This window comes from Diadema antillarum, unplaced genomic scaffold, assembly GCF_040938485.1.
Source record: "Diadema antillarum isolate AM-2024a unplaced genomic scaffold, OU_Dant_1.0 scf00000136, whole genome shotgun sequence".
NCBI classification, from domain to species: Eukaryota; Metazoa; Echinodermata; class Echinoidea; order Diadematoida; family Diadematidae; genus Diadema; species Diadema antillarum.
Window position 1 is genome coordinate 577,791 of NW_027271025.1, and position 14,887 is coordinate 592,677.

The window sequence follows — 14,887 nt, forward strand, 5'->3', positions numbered from 1 at the left end:
GCGTGCTCCAGCCATCCTCCTACAAGATTCAAAACAGTGCCTGAAAAGTCCTGAATTAGTGCCAATAATCACTCTATGGTCACAGGGACGCTGGGGGTCTGGTACTACAAGAGCCAATGTACTAAACTCAGTCCCTGTGCCAGCAAATGACCGTTCAAAACCTATGTTGACGTAAGCCCAACCCAGATAGGGCATAGTCCCATCTCCTCCATGGTACAGGACTAGGTCACTCAGTCCATGCAATTCCCTATCTAGTGTGTCGAAAAGGCTCTTGTGTATAAGAGTGACCTGAGACCCACTATCAAGAAGGCATTTTGTCTCCTTTCCATCTATCCAACATTTTGGGTTGATAGCATCTCCTACTAAACCTTCAGGAACATCGTTCTTGGAAACCTCAACTTTAGAAACAAGTGGGGGAGAATCTATTTTTGGGGCCCCTGGTTTCCCCTTCCCAGGCGCCCTTTCTCGTTTCCCTGGTTGCCAAGGATGTAGTTGACAAGTCTTTTACTCAGTACGTCAGGGGGAACAGAATTTTGGCAATTTCTACTGATATGGCCCTCCTCTCCACACTTGAAGCAAACAACACCAGTATTACTCTGCTGGGACGACTGAGATTTGGGGGGATTATTGGTGGGTTGGGGTGCTGGTGGAGGTGCTGGTTGGGGAAGGACATGGGGTTGAGGGGCTGCGTGGGGTGGCAGAATAGAGGGCTCTACCTTACGGTGGGCAGCCTGCTTTGGTTTTGGGCTAACGGGGGGTCTCGAGGCAGACAGAGATTTCTTCACCCTTTCCTCTTCTTCCTGCTTCCTCACTGAAGACAGGAGTTCCAGGAAGGATGGTGGTTTCTCCAGGCGCTCCCTGAGCTGTAGGTTTACTAGGAGCATTTCATGGTAGAGGATGCCCCTGATGAATTGTCGCAGTCTCACCTTGTTGGCGTCATGTGGCTTGACAACTCCCCGCCTAACCACATGGCGCATGACTTCCTGTAAGCGAGAAAGATACTCAGAGGGAGACTCACCTTCAGCCTGGACTGTCTGATGAAATCTGACAAACAGTTCATCATCTGTGTCAGTATCGCCAAAAGCCAGATCCAGAGCCCTGAGGTAGTCTGCAGAGCAGGCCTGGGGATTCTCACGCCTAAGGTCTGTAATGATGCTTGACGCAGGCGGACGCAATGACTCACGAATGCGCTTGCGCCGCTCAGCATCATCCAGAGTCTGCCACTCCTCCATCTGGCTCTCAACGTGCTCTATCCAGATGGGGTAGCTATCCTCATCACGCGCTGCTGTCTTTGCACCAGAGAAGCATCGCAGTTTCCGATACCCTGTGGTCAGCCCACACCGTGCTAGTGAAGCTGCTAAAATTGGGATGTCTCGATCAGGGAAGGACATGGATGGTTCACTGATACCAGGGGAAGGGGGTGGAAGGTTGTTAGTAGTAGGGATGTCTTGAGACTGGACTTCCTGAGCTCTACGTCCTGCTTTTCTCCATTCCCTAACTAAACCTCTCTCCCTCAGGTCCTTGACACTGACCCTATTTCCTCTGACTGGTCCTAAACCGTCTAACCTCACTACTCTGCACATAGTCTCCCCATCTACTGGAATGACAATCTGTGCCTGTAATCCTAACATAGCAACTGCATCTTCGAATTCACACAGGAGCAATGTTTCCCCTGTATCGGGATCATCCCGTCTTAACACCTCAAGTAATGTGGGATATAACTCTGACAGTGCCAGTGCAAACACCTCTGTTGGCACAGTCTTTATACCTGTTGCAAGTAGGAGGGCATTCTCTACTCTAATCTCCTCCTTCTTGCACCAATCCTGACCAATCTGCTTCAAACTTTTACCTGCCATCGCTTTGTTTCCTGCACACGAGTGTTGGCTCTTTGGTACAATAGAACGAAAATGGTGAATGTAACAGTAACAATCAACAATGATAACCAAGACTCAGTTTCGGTAACATGTGTCACCAAACAAATGCAATTATACAATTAAGAAACAATTATAGTTCCCGGACAAGCCCCCAATTTATGTAACCCGAATGTTACACTCCCGAGTTCATAAATAAAGAATATCACACCTGGGATTCAGTTTTGACAAAATAATCCAATGACAAACTTTATTAACTTGTTTGTCGTTCAACAAAGTACATCATTCAATTCAATATGTTCACAGACTCAAATGTAACCTTTGTTACATTAGCATAATTAAATATTTGCCAGTGTATGACGATATTTCGACTCGTTGCTGTCTCTTTGTCTCTCTCGCCGGTTATCCTGTCGACGAGCCCAGAGTAGTCGCAAACCAGTCGTACACGGTAGCTGATGCAATGCTCAGTAGCCGTCAGTCACGCTGAACCAAGCAAAGGCTGGCCAAAGCTCTCGTCCAAATATGTATCTAGTCAAAAGAATTTATAAGACACAGGACTTTCCTAATATAGTGTCTTTCTAATCAATAATATTTCTTCAGGAGTATGGAAGTCCACTCCAAAATCTGATCTGATACATTGTCTCTACATATACATGCCTCATAAACATATATGAGCGCATTAGACAATACAGATACAAATTCCAGTCACATACATTCAAATGTTTGTCAATTCATTTTGACATACAGGTGCTAAATACGGTCAGAATAACTTCTCTTCAGTTAAACATTTTCAGCATCCTGAATTATATCCAACACTGCTGCCACAAATAAAGCTTTGATCTATCTGATCGACTGGCAGTATAGTTGCTTCATCTGGGGTCGACAAATATTGTGACTCCGATTCAAATATTATAGTTTGAGTGGAAATAATGCTCCACGCACACAATAATTACACTGAGCAGTTGTACACCTTACCACGCATGTACAGTTAACATGTATACATTCTAAAGAGCATGAATGTATAACCTTTTTATATTCACAATGGCACAACTATTCCTCACATTTAGTTCTTTGCAAGGTTCTTCACATCTAGTGGCTAGTCCTCCCCCTCTAGAGTTAAACATTCCACAATTCAATAGTGCAGTGACCTCTGTCACTCACAGGGAACGGTCAGTGGACATAAATCTGTCAGTTCAGACGAGGGGGGGGGGGGGTGCTGCACATTGTAGACCTCAATGTTTACGAGCATAGCCTCACTTTCTCTGAGTGTGAGGGTCTACCGGGCATTTCAATATGTATGTAATCAAATTAAAATCTGACTTCTAATGCCAAGTCAGTTTCCCAATTTCATCTGTCTAATAATGAACTTGAGTGTATGCCTAATCATGTCCATTCATAAAACATTCGAAGCGCAAATACCTTGAAGTGCATTGCAATATATCTTCAAATAATATACAAGCAACAATCATCAATCATCAATACTTTTGGCATAACATATGATAACTTCGGAATTTATATACATGATATCAGAGTCTTCTTCTTAACAAGCAACCTCCATGTCTATGGATTGGGGTTCATAATTACAAACACTCTCCAATGCAATACATAACATGAGAAATACAATGACTTACCTAGTCAAAAGAGCCAACACTCGTTTTCACTACAAGTTGCTCCACACGGCAGTCAGTGGATGTACGTGCCACAACCAGTTGTATCACAGGCACATAAAAATTGTATATAACAATACAGCTGATGCTTGTGGGGGTCTACCAGTGTTTTGTGGTAACCTCTCAGCAGATAAATGTGTGAAAAAACTTTCTGGATCACACAGTCGATGTAACAAGCAAAGTGGGTGCAGGCCTCAAAGCGCTGGCAGGAAGCAGATATGCCTATTTGCTCCAAAGCTATGGGCTTTTATAATTTTCTGTCTCTCTGTAAAATGTTAATATTACAAACTTTCTCGAGAAAATCAGAAACTTCCAGGAAGTTAACTGACCAGCAGAAATTTCATTGGTTCATGTTTCTATGACATCATTCAAAGTCTGCCTCATTGGCTAGAGGTCACTCATTCCCCTTGACTTCCAGGAACATTACTGACGTACTGACCATCCACTTGGCCAGACAAAGTCTTAACATTGACCAAGGGCAGTAACGACAGGCTTTCCAGTCACTCTCGAGCATTCTGCCTACAGGGCTTTAAAGTTGCACTCCTGTGACCTTGGTCACTAGAGCTGCTGCCTAACCAGCATAGCTATATAACACATTGTTTATACTCATGCAAACACCGATCTAGTTAACATACTAGACAAATCGTATAGCATAAGTCATAAAAGCACTCAATTAGAATATAGAGACATAATTATATCTCATTTGCATAAATGATGTATTAAACATAACCACTGCACATACATATCTCTTATGCTGAAGTGCGTGGATCACACTTTGTTCTGAACACATGACATATCAAATAATAATCTTGCAAAAAGTCATATCCTTTCAGCCATTGATCATAGTAGCACAACAGTATCTGTAATATAAAAGGTAACACGAGCAAAGTAAATCTAGTAATGTATGGAGTTACTCTACTTTAAGGCACACGCAAAGCTAGCCTAAACAGTTCATTGGAAATTAGGGGGGGGGGGGTATGTGAGAAGAAAGGAATAGGAGGGGACAGAATTTGGGCTAGACGTGCACTCTACGTCATTGTCACAGAAAATGTTGGTCTACAGTTAGAACCAGTCCACTCTGTATAGGCTTTGCCCATGGTAGGACACTGTCCCTAAATCCCAAAGCAACTACTACTTTGTCCTAGCAAGAATGACCTTCCTCTTCTGAGACATGGTCCTTTCGTTTCTCTTGATGTGCCTACACACCAACAAAAGGGAGGGGTGCTTAAAACAATATCCCTAGACTGGCTAGCTTGCTCCATCCTTGAGTTTTATTACACCTACATAGTCTAACACCAGCAGGGGCGTTTCACAGGGCTTGACCAGTCTCAATACACACAGGCTTACAATTGGACATTGGCTATTGGGGTCAAAGGCTGAAGGGGAAATCTTAAGACTAATCTTGGGGGTTACTAGTACACTGGTCGAGGGGTTGTTGGAAAACAGGTGGGGTACGGACGTCAGAGGAGGGATGAATGGAGGGGGTGGTGATAACAGTGACCATGGGTCTTCCAAGGAAGTAGGAATCTAGTCTGACGACATTTCTGGAGAAATCTTAGTAACCCAAATTTTGGTGGGGTTACATCCTCCCCTTTCAAACCAGGGTTCACTCCTGTGAACCTTTGATTAATCAAAGCCAAAGATCTTACGCTTAAGGTCAGCAAAAAATCCTGATGAAGTTGCTTGCCTAGCACCAGAGGGTTCACCAAGGGTATCGTACTGCATGCGTAGCGGCGGCCTTGAAGAGCGAGTTGAGCGCCTGATGGATTGCGGGGCAGGCTCTGAATCGATTGCTTGCTTTGCATTTTGCGCTTGCTCAACCTCGGGCTCTGCTAGAGTATGAGGGGCGTTACCTCTGGACTCTGCGTCTGGGGGTAAAGGGCTAGTGTGTCTACTCTCTTCCTCCATGCTCTCCCCTCTCAAATCGGGTACTGCATCATCCGGTGTTGCTCTACCAGAACCACTGGATGCACTTGTGGCATCTATGCTGATGTCACTGCCAGCCTGGTTCTCTAAGTCTGAGTCGGTTGATGTCTCCTCAGTAGTGGGGTCAGGGGATAAAACGGAACCGCCGGAAACACCTGTGTCACTCACTACATCAGCTGTGTTGACCTGTTCAGGGGTCTCGCTGGTAGTCTCAGAGGGAATACTGGGAGGTTGGGAGGGGACAAACTCTGGCGCATTTACGTTAAGTACTGAATGTGGGCGGTTAATGTGCTTGCGTACACCCCTCATCACTTGAGTCTGAACTATCAGACTCTTCCTCACTCGGAGGGGCAATGGACCTTTTGGAACGGGTCCGATCAGCTGGATTCCTTTTCTTACCTGGTCTCTGGGTCTCTGAGTTATGGGCTGGGGCCTCATTCAAGTACTCTATGGGTAGGAGAAGGTTGCGGTGTAGGGTGCGTGTCCTACCAATCCCGTCTTCAGGTGCAACTTCGTAAACCGGCATATCAGGGTTGAGTCGCTTTGTGATGACATAAGGGTTCGCATACCATCTATCAGCTAATTTCTGCTTACCAGTCAGTCCAACGTTCCTGACAAGGACGCGATCGCCAGGTTTCAGGCCATTGGCTCGCACTTTCGCATCATAGCGGACCTTGTTGGCACTGGCAGACTTGTTGGATGCAGCTGACGCAAGTTTATACGCCCGCGTAAGTTGATCGCGCAAACCACTGACGTACTTCACGTGGTCAGTCCCAGTGAAATTGTCAGGGCTTGTGCCAAATCGCAGATCAACAGGCAGTCTAGCTTCCCTACCGAACATGAGGAACTAAGGTGAGAAACCAGTACTGTCATTCCTTGAACAATTGTAAGCGTGTACAAGTGCACTTACGTACTTGCTCCAATTTGCCTTCTTCTCCTCCTCCAGGGTCCCTAGCATGTCCAGTAGCGTTCTGTTGAAACGCTCAGGCTGAGGGTCTCCCTGGGGATGGTAAGGAGTTGTCCTTGATTTCTTAATGCCAAGGAGCCTTGACAGCTCATGGATCACTTTACTCTCAAAGTCCCTACCTTGATCAGAATGAAGGCGTTGGGGCAGACCATAATGTACAAAGAAGTTCTCCCACAGGACCTTGGCGACAGTGGCAGCAGTCTGATCCTTCGTTGGGAAGGCTTGTGCGTATCGTGTGTAGTGATCCGTCACTACCAAGATAGACTTCTTATTCGAGCGGTCTGGTTCTAGGGAGAGAAAGTCCATGCAAACCAGCTCCAGGGGGCTGGTTGTGTGAATACTCACCAATGGGGCTGCTGGCTTTGGAGGAGTCTTTCTTGCTATACAACGAGGGCAATGCTTGACCCACTCCGTAATGTCAGCACTCATCTTTGGCCAGTAGAACCTGTCTCTAGCCAACGCTATGGACTTCTCGATTCCAAGGTGGCCAACACTGTCGTGTATGCCCCTCATTGCCTCGACACGGCGCTGGGCAGGCAATACTAACTGGTGATGGCGGTTCCCTAAGGAGTCAGTGAAAGTTCTGTAGAGGACTCCTTTGCACAGAACTAGCCTGTCGAACTCGCGGAGTATCAGGGCAGCCTCTCTTGAAAGGCCGGTATAAGACTGTGGCCTCTCCCCACGTTCAACATAATCCCTGACTAGTTTCAGTTGCGGATCTGCCTTTTGAGCCTGTGCCCAGTCTACTACATTCAGGTCTGAGCCCTTCGCATACAGACCTGGGATAGACTCTGCACTGGCACACAGGGTCTCAACGTATGGCTGGCTTCTATGAGGAGAGTTGGCTGAAACATAATGCGTCTGACAGAAGGCAGAGAGTGTGGACACTTTCTCACCTGAGTCTGACGTCTCATGCAGCCTTGCCTCCAGATCACTAATCTTGCACTGCTAGCGAGCCTCAAACTCCTTGTCGAGGCCGGGAGGATGTGGTTTCCGTGACAGTACATCTGCTTCAATGTTCGTCTTTCCTGGCTTATAATGGATGGAAAAATCAAAGCAGGAAAGTGCAGCAAGCCATCTATGTCCTGTGGCATCGAGTTTTGCCGATGTCAGGACATATGTTAGTGGGTTATTATCAGTCATAACCCGCGCACCTTTTGCTGCATACAGATAATCCCTGAACTTGTCGGTAACTGCCCACTTTAGAGCAAGAAATTCCAGCTTGTGGGCTGGATAGTTCTTCTCACTGTGGGACAGTCCCCGACTTCCATATGCCACTGGACGAAGCTTACCTCCATGATCTTGATACAGGACACCACCCAGTCCATCACGGCTGGCATCAACATGGAGCACAAAGGGCTTTGACAGGTCTGCGAAGGCTAAGACTGGGGCTGTGACCAGACAATGCTTCAAAGCCTGAAAAGCATTCTCACACTCCTCAGTCCAAGCATCACCAAGGGGGTCACTTGCCTTTCGTGCATCCGGGCTCGGATCTTTCTTTGGAGGTGGACGTCCTCGCTTCCTGGGGTAAACGCACCCACTTGTAAGTGCGTTCAAAGGACGGGAAATCTTGGCATAGTCCTTTATGAATCGCCGGTAATAGCCAGCAAATCCTAAGAAAGACTTGACATGCCTCACTGTCTGTGGCCTGGGCCAGGTTCTTACATCGGCCACTTTGTCTGGGTCTGTCTGTACCCCAGCCTCGGAGACTACATGACCAAGGTACCTAACCGACTGACAGCAAAATTGGCATTTTTCTGGGGACACCTTCAAGCCAAATTGCTGCAACCTATCCAGTACCCTAGCCAGGCGCTCCTCCATTTCCTCCAGCGTTTTGGAGAAGATTATCAGGTCATCCATGTACACCAACACCTCTAACATGTTCAGACCTGACATGCACTTCTCCATCAGCCTCTGGAAGGTTGCTGGTGCTCCCTTCACCCCTTGGGGCATACGCTCGAACTGGTAAAACCCCAAAGGACAAGTGAAGGCCGTCTTCTCCTTGTCAGATTCACGCATCGGGATTTGATAGAATCCCGACTTTAAGTCGATAACAGAAAACCATTTACTGCCACTCAGGGAATCAATGGCCTCCTGTATCAGGGGCACTGTGTACTGGTCGGGAATGGTACGAGAATTGAGTGTACGGTAGTCGACGCACATTCTCAAAGTACCATTCTTTTTCCGAACCAGCACAATTGGAGAGGCATAGGGACTCTTAGACTCCTTAATTATGTTGTTCTCCAACAGCTGTTGAAGATGTTGCTGCAAGTCCCTAAGATCAGAGGGAGGCACCCTCCGAGACCTCTCACGGAATGGTGTGTCATCGTTAACACGAATCTGATGCTCCGCATAGCCTGTACTGCCTAGGTCAAATTCATGCCTGGAGAACACATCACTCCTCTGCCTGCACTGATTGAGCAGCCTTTCTTTCCACTCCGGGGAAATCGGGCCCCAATTGATGGGCAGCTCACTAACGTCAACTTGAGGGGAAGGGGTGTTATCGCCTACATTAGCACCTACTTGGGAATGGGTTGCCTCGGTGTAACTGTGAGGCTGGGTAGGAAAACTACTAGGGGTAGGGAAACACTTGTCGGGGACATAGGCATCTACTATTGGGCAGTTGCCAGGGACAGTGATAGACTCAGGGCTACTATTGGTCACCAGCACCCTTACCTTTCCAATCGCACCACCTGACAATTTTTGTACTCCTGGGGCTATGTGTAACCCACTTGGAAGTCTGCTGTGGGGATTGGACTCTACGAAAACAGTCATTTCTTCTTTCAGGGGATTCCTAATTTGGGCGGTCATTACCAATTTGGAGTGGGGAGGTATTTGCGTGCTATGTCCTTTCTTGGTCCTAGCAGTGCCCAATTTGCCATCAGGGGACACCTTCTCTTGTTTCGATATGCTGGCGTAGATATCCCTGCAGGTAGCACTTATCTGCAATGACTGGGCAAAGCGTGCTCCAGCCATCCTCCTACAAGATTCAAAACAGTGCCTGAAAAGTCCTGAATTAGTGCCAATAATCACTCTATGGTCACAGGGACGCTGGGGGTCTGGTACTACAAGAGCCAATGTACTAAACTCAGTCCCTGTGCCAGCAAATGACCGTTCAAAACCTATGTTGACGTAAGCCCAACCCAGATAGGGCATAGTCCCATCTCCTCCATGGTACAGGACTAGGTCACTCAGTCCATGCAATTCCCTATCTAGTGTGTCGAAAAGGCTCTTGTGTATAAGAGTGACCTGAGACCCACTATCAAGAAGGCATTTTGTCTCCTTTCCATCTATCCAACATTTTGGGTTGATAGCATCTCCTACTAAACCTTCAGGAACATCGTTCTTGGAAACCTCAACTTTAGAAACAAGTGGGGGAGAATCTATTTTTGGGGCCCCTGGTTTCCCCTTCCCAGGCGCCCTTTCTCGTTTCCCTGGTTGCCAAGGATGTAGTTGACAAGTCTTTTACTCAGTACGTCAGGGGGAACAGAATTTTGGCAATTTCTACTGATATGGCCCTCCTCTCCACACTTGAAGCAAACAACACCAGTATTACTCTGCTGGGACGACTGAGATTTGGGGGGATTATTGGTGGGTTGGGGTGCTGGTGGAGGTGCTGGTTGGGGAAGGACATGGGGTTGAGGGGCTGCGTGGGGTGGCAGAATAGAGGGCTCTACCTTACGGTGGGCAGCCTGCTTTGGTTTTGGGCTAACGGGGGGTCTCGAGGCAGACAGAGATTTCTTCACCCTTTCCTCTTCTTCCTGCTTCCTCACTGAAGACAGGAGTTCCAGGAAGGATGGTGGTTTCTCCAGGCGCTCCCTGAGCTGTAGGTTTACTAGGAGCATTTCATGGTAGAGGATGCCCCTGATGAATTGTCGCAGTCTCACCTTGTTGGCGTCATGTGGCTTGACAACTCCCCGCCTAACCACATGGCGCATGACTTCCTGTAAGCGAGAAAGATACTCAGAGGGAGACTCACCTTCAGCCTGGACTGTCTGATGAAATCTGACAAACAGTTCATCATCTGTGTCAGTATCGCCAAAAGCCAGATCCAGAGCCCTGAGGTAGTCTGCAGAGCAGGCCTGGGGATTCTCACGCCTAAGGTCTGTAATGATGCTTGACGCAGGCGGACGCAATGACTCACGAATGCGCTTGCGCCGCTCAGCATCATCCAGAGTCTGCCACTCCTCCATCTGGCTCTCAACGTGCTCTATCCAGATGGGGTAGCTATCCTCATCACGCGCTGCTGTCTTTGCACCAGAGAAGCATCGCAGTTTCCGATACCCTGTGGTCAGCCCACACCGTGCTAGTGAAGCTGCTAAAATTGGGATGTCTCGATCAGGGAAGGACATGGATGGTTCACTGATACCAGGGGAAGGGGGTGGAAGGTTGTTAGTAGTAGGGATGTCTTGAGACTGGACTTCCTGAGCTCTACGTCCTGCTTTTCTCCATTCCCTAACTAAACCTCTCTCCCTCAGGTCCTTGACACTGACCCTATTTCCTCTGACTGGTCCTAAACCGTCTAACCTCACTACTCTGCACATAGTCTCCCCATCTACTGGAATGACAATCTGTGCCTGTAATCCTAACATAGCAACTGCATCTTCGAATTCACACAGGAGCAATGTTTCCCCTGTATCGGGATCATCCCGTCTTAACACCTCAAGTAATGTGGGATATAACTCTGACAGTGCCAGTGCAAACACCTCTGTTGGCACAGTCTTTATACCTGTTGCAAGTAGGAGGGCATTCTCTACTCTAATCTCCTCCTTCTTGCACCAATCCTGACCAATCTGCTTCAAACTTTTACCTGCCATCGCTTTGTTTCCTGCACACGAGTGTTGGCTCTTTGGTACAATAGAACGAAAATGGTGAATGTAACAGTAACAATCAACAATGATAACCAAGACTCAGTTTCGGTAACATGTGTCACCAAACAAATGCAATTATACAATTAAGAAACAATTATAGTTCCCGGACAAGCCCCCAATTTATGTAACCCGAATGTTACACTCCCGAGTTCATAAATAAAGAATATCACACCTGGGATTCAGTTTTGACAAAATAATCCAATGACAAACTTTATTAACTTGTTTGTCGTTCAACAAAGTACATCATTCAATTCAATATGTTCACAGACTCAAATGTAACCTTTGTTACATTAGCATAATTAAATATTTGCCAGTGTATGACGATATTTCGACTCGTTGCTGTCTCTTTGTCTCTCTCGCCGGTTATCCTGTCGACGAGCCCAGAGTAGTCGCAAACCAGTCGTACACGGTAGCTGATGCAATGCTCAGTAGCCGTCAGTCACGCTGAACCAAGCAAAGGCTGGCCAAAGCTCTCGTCCAAATATGTATCTAGTCAAAAGAATTTATAAGACACAGGACTTTCCTAATATAGTGTCTTTCTAATCAATAATATTTCTTCAGGAGTATGGAAGTCCACTCCAAAATCTGATCTGATACATTGTCTCTACATATACATGCCTCATAAACATATATGAGTGCATTAGACAATACAGATACAAATTCCAGTCACATACATTCAAATGTTTGTCAATTCATTTTGACATACAGGTGCTAAATACGGTCAGAATAACTTCTCTTCAGTTAAACATTTTCAGCATCCTGAATTATATCCAACACTGCTGCCACAAATAAAGCTTTGATCTATCTGATCGACTGGCAGTATAGTTGCTTCATCTGGGGTCGACAAATATTGTGACTCCGATTCAAATATTATAGTTTGAGTGGAAATAATGCTCCACGCACACAATAATTACACTGAGCAGTTGTACACCTTACCACGCATGTACAGTTAACATGTATACATTCTAAAGAGCATGAATGTATAACCCTTTTATATTCACAATGGCACAACTATTCCTCACATTTAGTTCTTTGCAAGGTTCTTCACATCTAGTGGCTAGTCCTCCCCCTCTAGAGTTAAACATTCCACAATTCAATAGTGCAGTGACCTCTGTCACTCACAGGGAACGGTCAGTGGACATAAATCTGTCAGTTCAGACGAGGGGGGGGGGTGCTGCACATTGTAGACCTCAATGTTTACGAGCATAGCCTCACTTTCTCTGAGTGTGAGGGTCTACCGGGCATTTCAATATGTATGTAATCAAATTAAAATCTGACTTCTAATGCCAAGTCAGTTTCCCAATTTCATCTGTCTAATAATGAACTTGAGTGTATGCCTAATCATGTCCATTCATAAAACATTCGAAGCGCAAATACCTTGAAGTGCATTGCAATATATCTTCAAATAATATACAAGCAACAATCATCAATCATCAATACTTTTGGCATAACATATGATAACTTCGGAATTTATATACATGATATCAGAGTCTTCTTCTTAACAAGCAACCTCCATGTCTATGGATTGGGGTTCATAACTACAAACACTCTCCAATGCAATACATAACATGAGAAATACAATGACTTACCTAGTCAAAAGAGCCAACACTCGTTTTCACTACAAGTTGCTCCACACGGCAGTCAGTGGATGTACGTGCCACAACCAGTTGTATCACAGGCACATAAAAATTGTATATAACAATACAGCTGATGCTTGTGGGGGTCTACCAGTGTTTTGTGGTAACCTCTCAGCAGATAAATGTGTGAAAAAACTTTCTGGATCACACAGTCGATGTAACAAGCAAAGTGGGTGCAGGCCTCAAAGCGCTGGCAGGAAGCAGATATGCCTATTTGCTCCAAAGCTATGGGCTTTTATAATTTTCTGTCTCTCTGTAAAATGTTAATATTACAAACTTTCTCGAGAAAATCAGAAACTTCCAGGAAGTTAACTGACCAGCAGAAATTTCATTGGTTCATGTTTCTATGACATCATTCAAAGTCTGCCTCATTGGCTAGAGGTCACTCATTCCCCTTGACTTCCAGGAACATTACTGACGTACTGACCATCCACTTGGCCAGACAAAGTCTTAACATTGACCAAGGGCAGTAACGACAGGCTTTCCAGTCACTCTCGAGCATTCTGCCTACAGGGCTTTAAAGTTGCACTCCTGTGACCTTGGTCACTAGAGCTGCTGCCTAACCAGCATAGCTATATAACACATTGTTTATACTCATGCAAACACCGATCTAGTTAACATACTAGACAAATCGTATAGCATAAGTCATAAAAGCACTCAATTAGAATATAGAGACATAATTATATCTCATTTGCATAAATGATGTATTAAACATAACCACTGCACATACATATCTCTTATGCTGAAGTGCGTGGATCACACTTTGTTCTGAACACATGACATATCAAATAATAATCTTGCAAAAAGTCATATCCTTTCAGCCATTGATCATAGTAGCACAACAGTATCTGTAATATAAAAGGTAACACGAGCAAAGTAAATCTAGTAATGTATGGAGTTACTCTACTTTAAGGCACACGCAAAGCTAGCCTAAACAGTTCATTGGAAATTAGGGGGGGGGGGGTATGTGAGAAGAAAGGAATAGGAGGGGGCAGAATTTGGGCTAGACGTGCACTCTACGTCATTGTCACAGAAAATGTTGGTCTACAGTTAGAACCAGTCCACTCTGTATAGGCTTTGCCCATGGTAGGACACTGTCCCTAAATCCCAAAGCAACTACTACTTTGTCCTAGCAAGAATGACCTTCCTCTTCTGAGACATGGTCCTTTCGTTTCTCTTGATGTGCCTACACACCAACAAAAGGGAGGGGTGCTTAAAACAATATCCCTAGACTGGCTAGCTTGCTCCATCCTTGAGTTTTATTACACCTACATAGTCTAACACCAGCAGGGGCGTTTCACAGGGCTTGACCAGTCTCAATACACACAGGCTTACAATTGGACATTGGCTATTGGGGTCAAAGGCTGAAGGGGAAATCTTAAGACTAATCTTGGGGGTTACTAGTACACTGGTCGAGGGGTTGTTGGAAAACAGGTGGGGTACGGACGTCAGAGGAGGGATGAATGGAGGGGGTGGTGATAACAGTGACCATGGGTCTTCCAAGGAAGTAGGTATCTAGTCTGACGACATTTCTGGAGAAATCTTAGTAACCCAAATTTTGGTGGGGTTACACATGCAAAACTCTTTCCGGGTGAGTCGCGGGGTTTGCCCGCGGAGGTACACGCAGAACACCAGTAGGAGGCCTTTGAGCGGCAGCACCTCAAAGGCGACTCCCACGCAGGTACTTCGCAGTCCCCGTGTGTCGCTCGTAACTGAAAACGGGTCGATTTCGAAGCTCTCACGCAGGTCACACGGAATACACGCAAGTAGCACGCGTCTAGCAGTAAGGCACAAGTAGGAAACTCGCAAACATACTTTTCCGCCCGCAGAAAATTCTCCTGCGTGCTGGAAAATCCCTACTCGCAACAGGCCCGCGCATCTTCTCCACACTAGGCTTTTTGTTGGGACCTATAAACACCAAGCTTTGCTTTTTAGTAGGTAAAATTGT

General features: G+C 46.1%; 2 protein-coding genes across 2 annotated transcripts; both read right to left on the reverse strand.

Annotated features, from left to right (window-relative positions):
* Positions 1-280: 280 nt before the first annotated feature.
* Positions 281-1,856, reverse strand: LOC139720976 (paraneoplastic antigen Ma3-like). The gene has a single exon (XM_071632306.1). The coding sequence runs from the start codon at positions 1,854-1,856 to the stop codon at positions 423-425; it is 1,434 nt and encodes a 477-aa protein (XP_071488407.1). The 3' UTR covers positions 281-422.
* A 7,816-nt stretch (positions 1,857-9,672) lies between these two features.
* LOC139720977 (paraneoplastic antigen Ma3-like) lies at positions 9,673-11,248 on the reverse strand. Its single transcript, XM_071632307.1, has one exon. The coding sequence runs from the start codon at positions 11,246-11,248 to the stop codon at positions 9,815-9,817; it is 1,434 nt and encodes a 477-aa protein (XP_071488408.1). The 3' UTR covers positions 9,673-9,814.
* Positions 11,249-14,887: the final 3,639 nt, after the last annotated feature.

Excerpts from the sequence above, each read along its gene's own strand:
- LOC139720977 (XM_071632307.1), bottom strand. The coding sequence starts at position 11,248 with ATGGCAGGTAAAAGTTTGAAGCAGATTGGTCAGGATTGGTGCAAGAAG.
- LOC139720976 (XM_071632306.1), bottom strand. The coding sequence starts at position 1,856 with ATGGCAGGTAAAAGTTTGAAGCAGATTGGTCAGGATTGGTGCAAGAAG.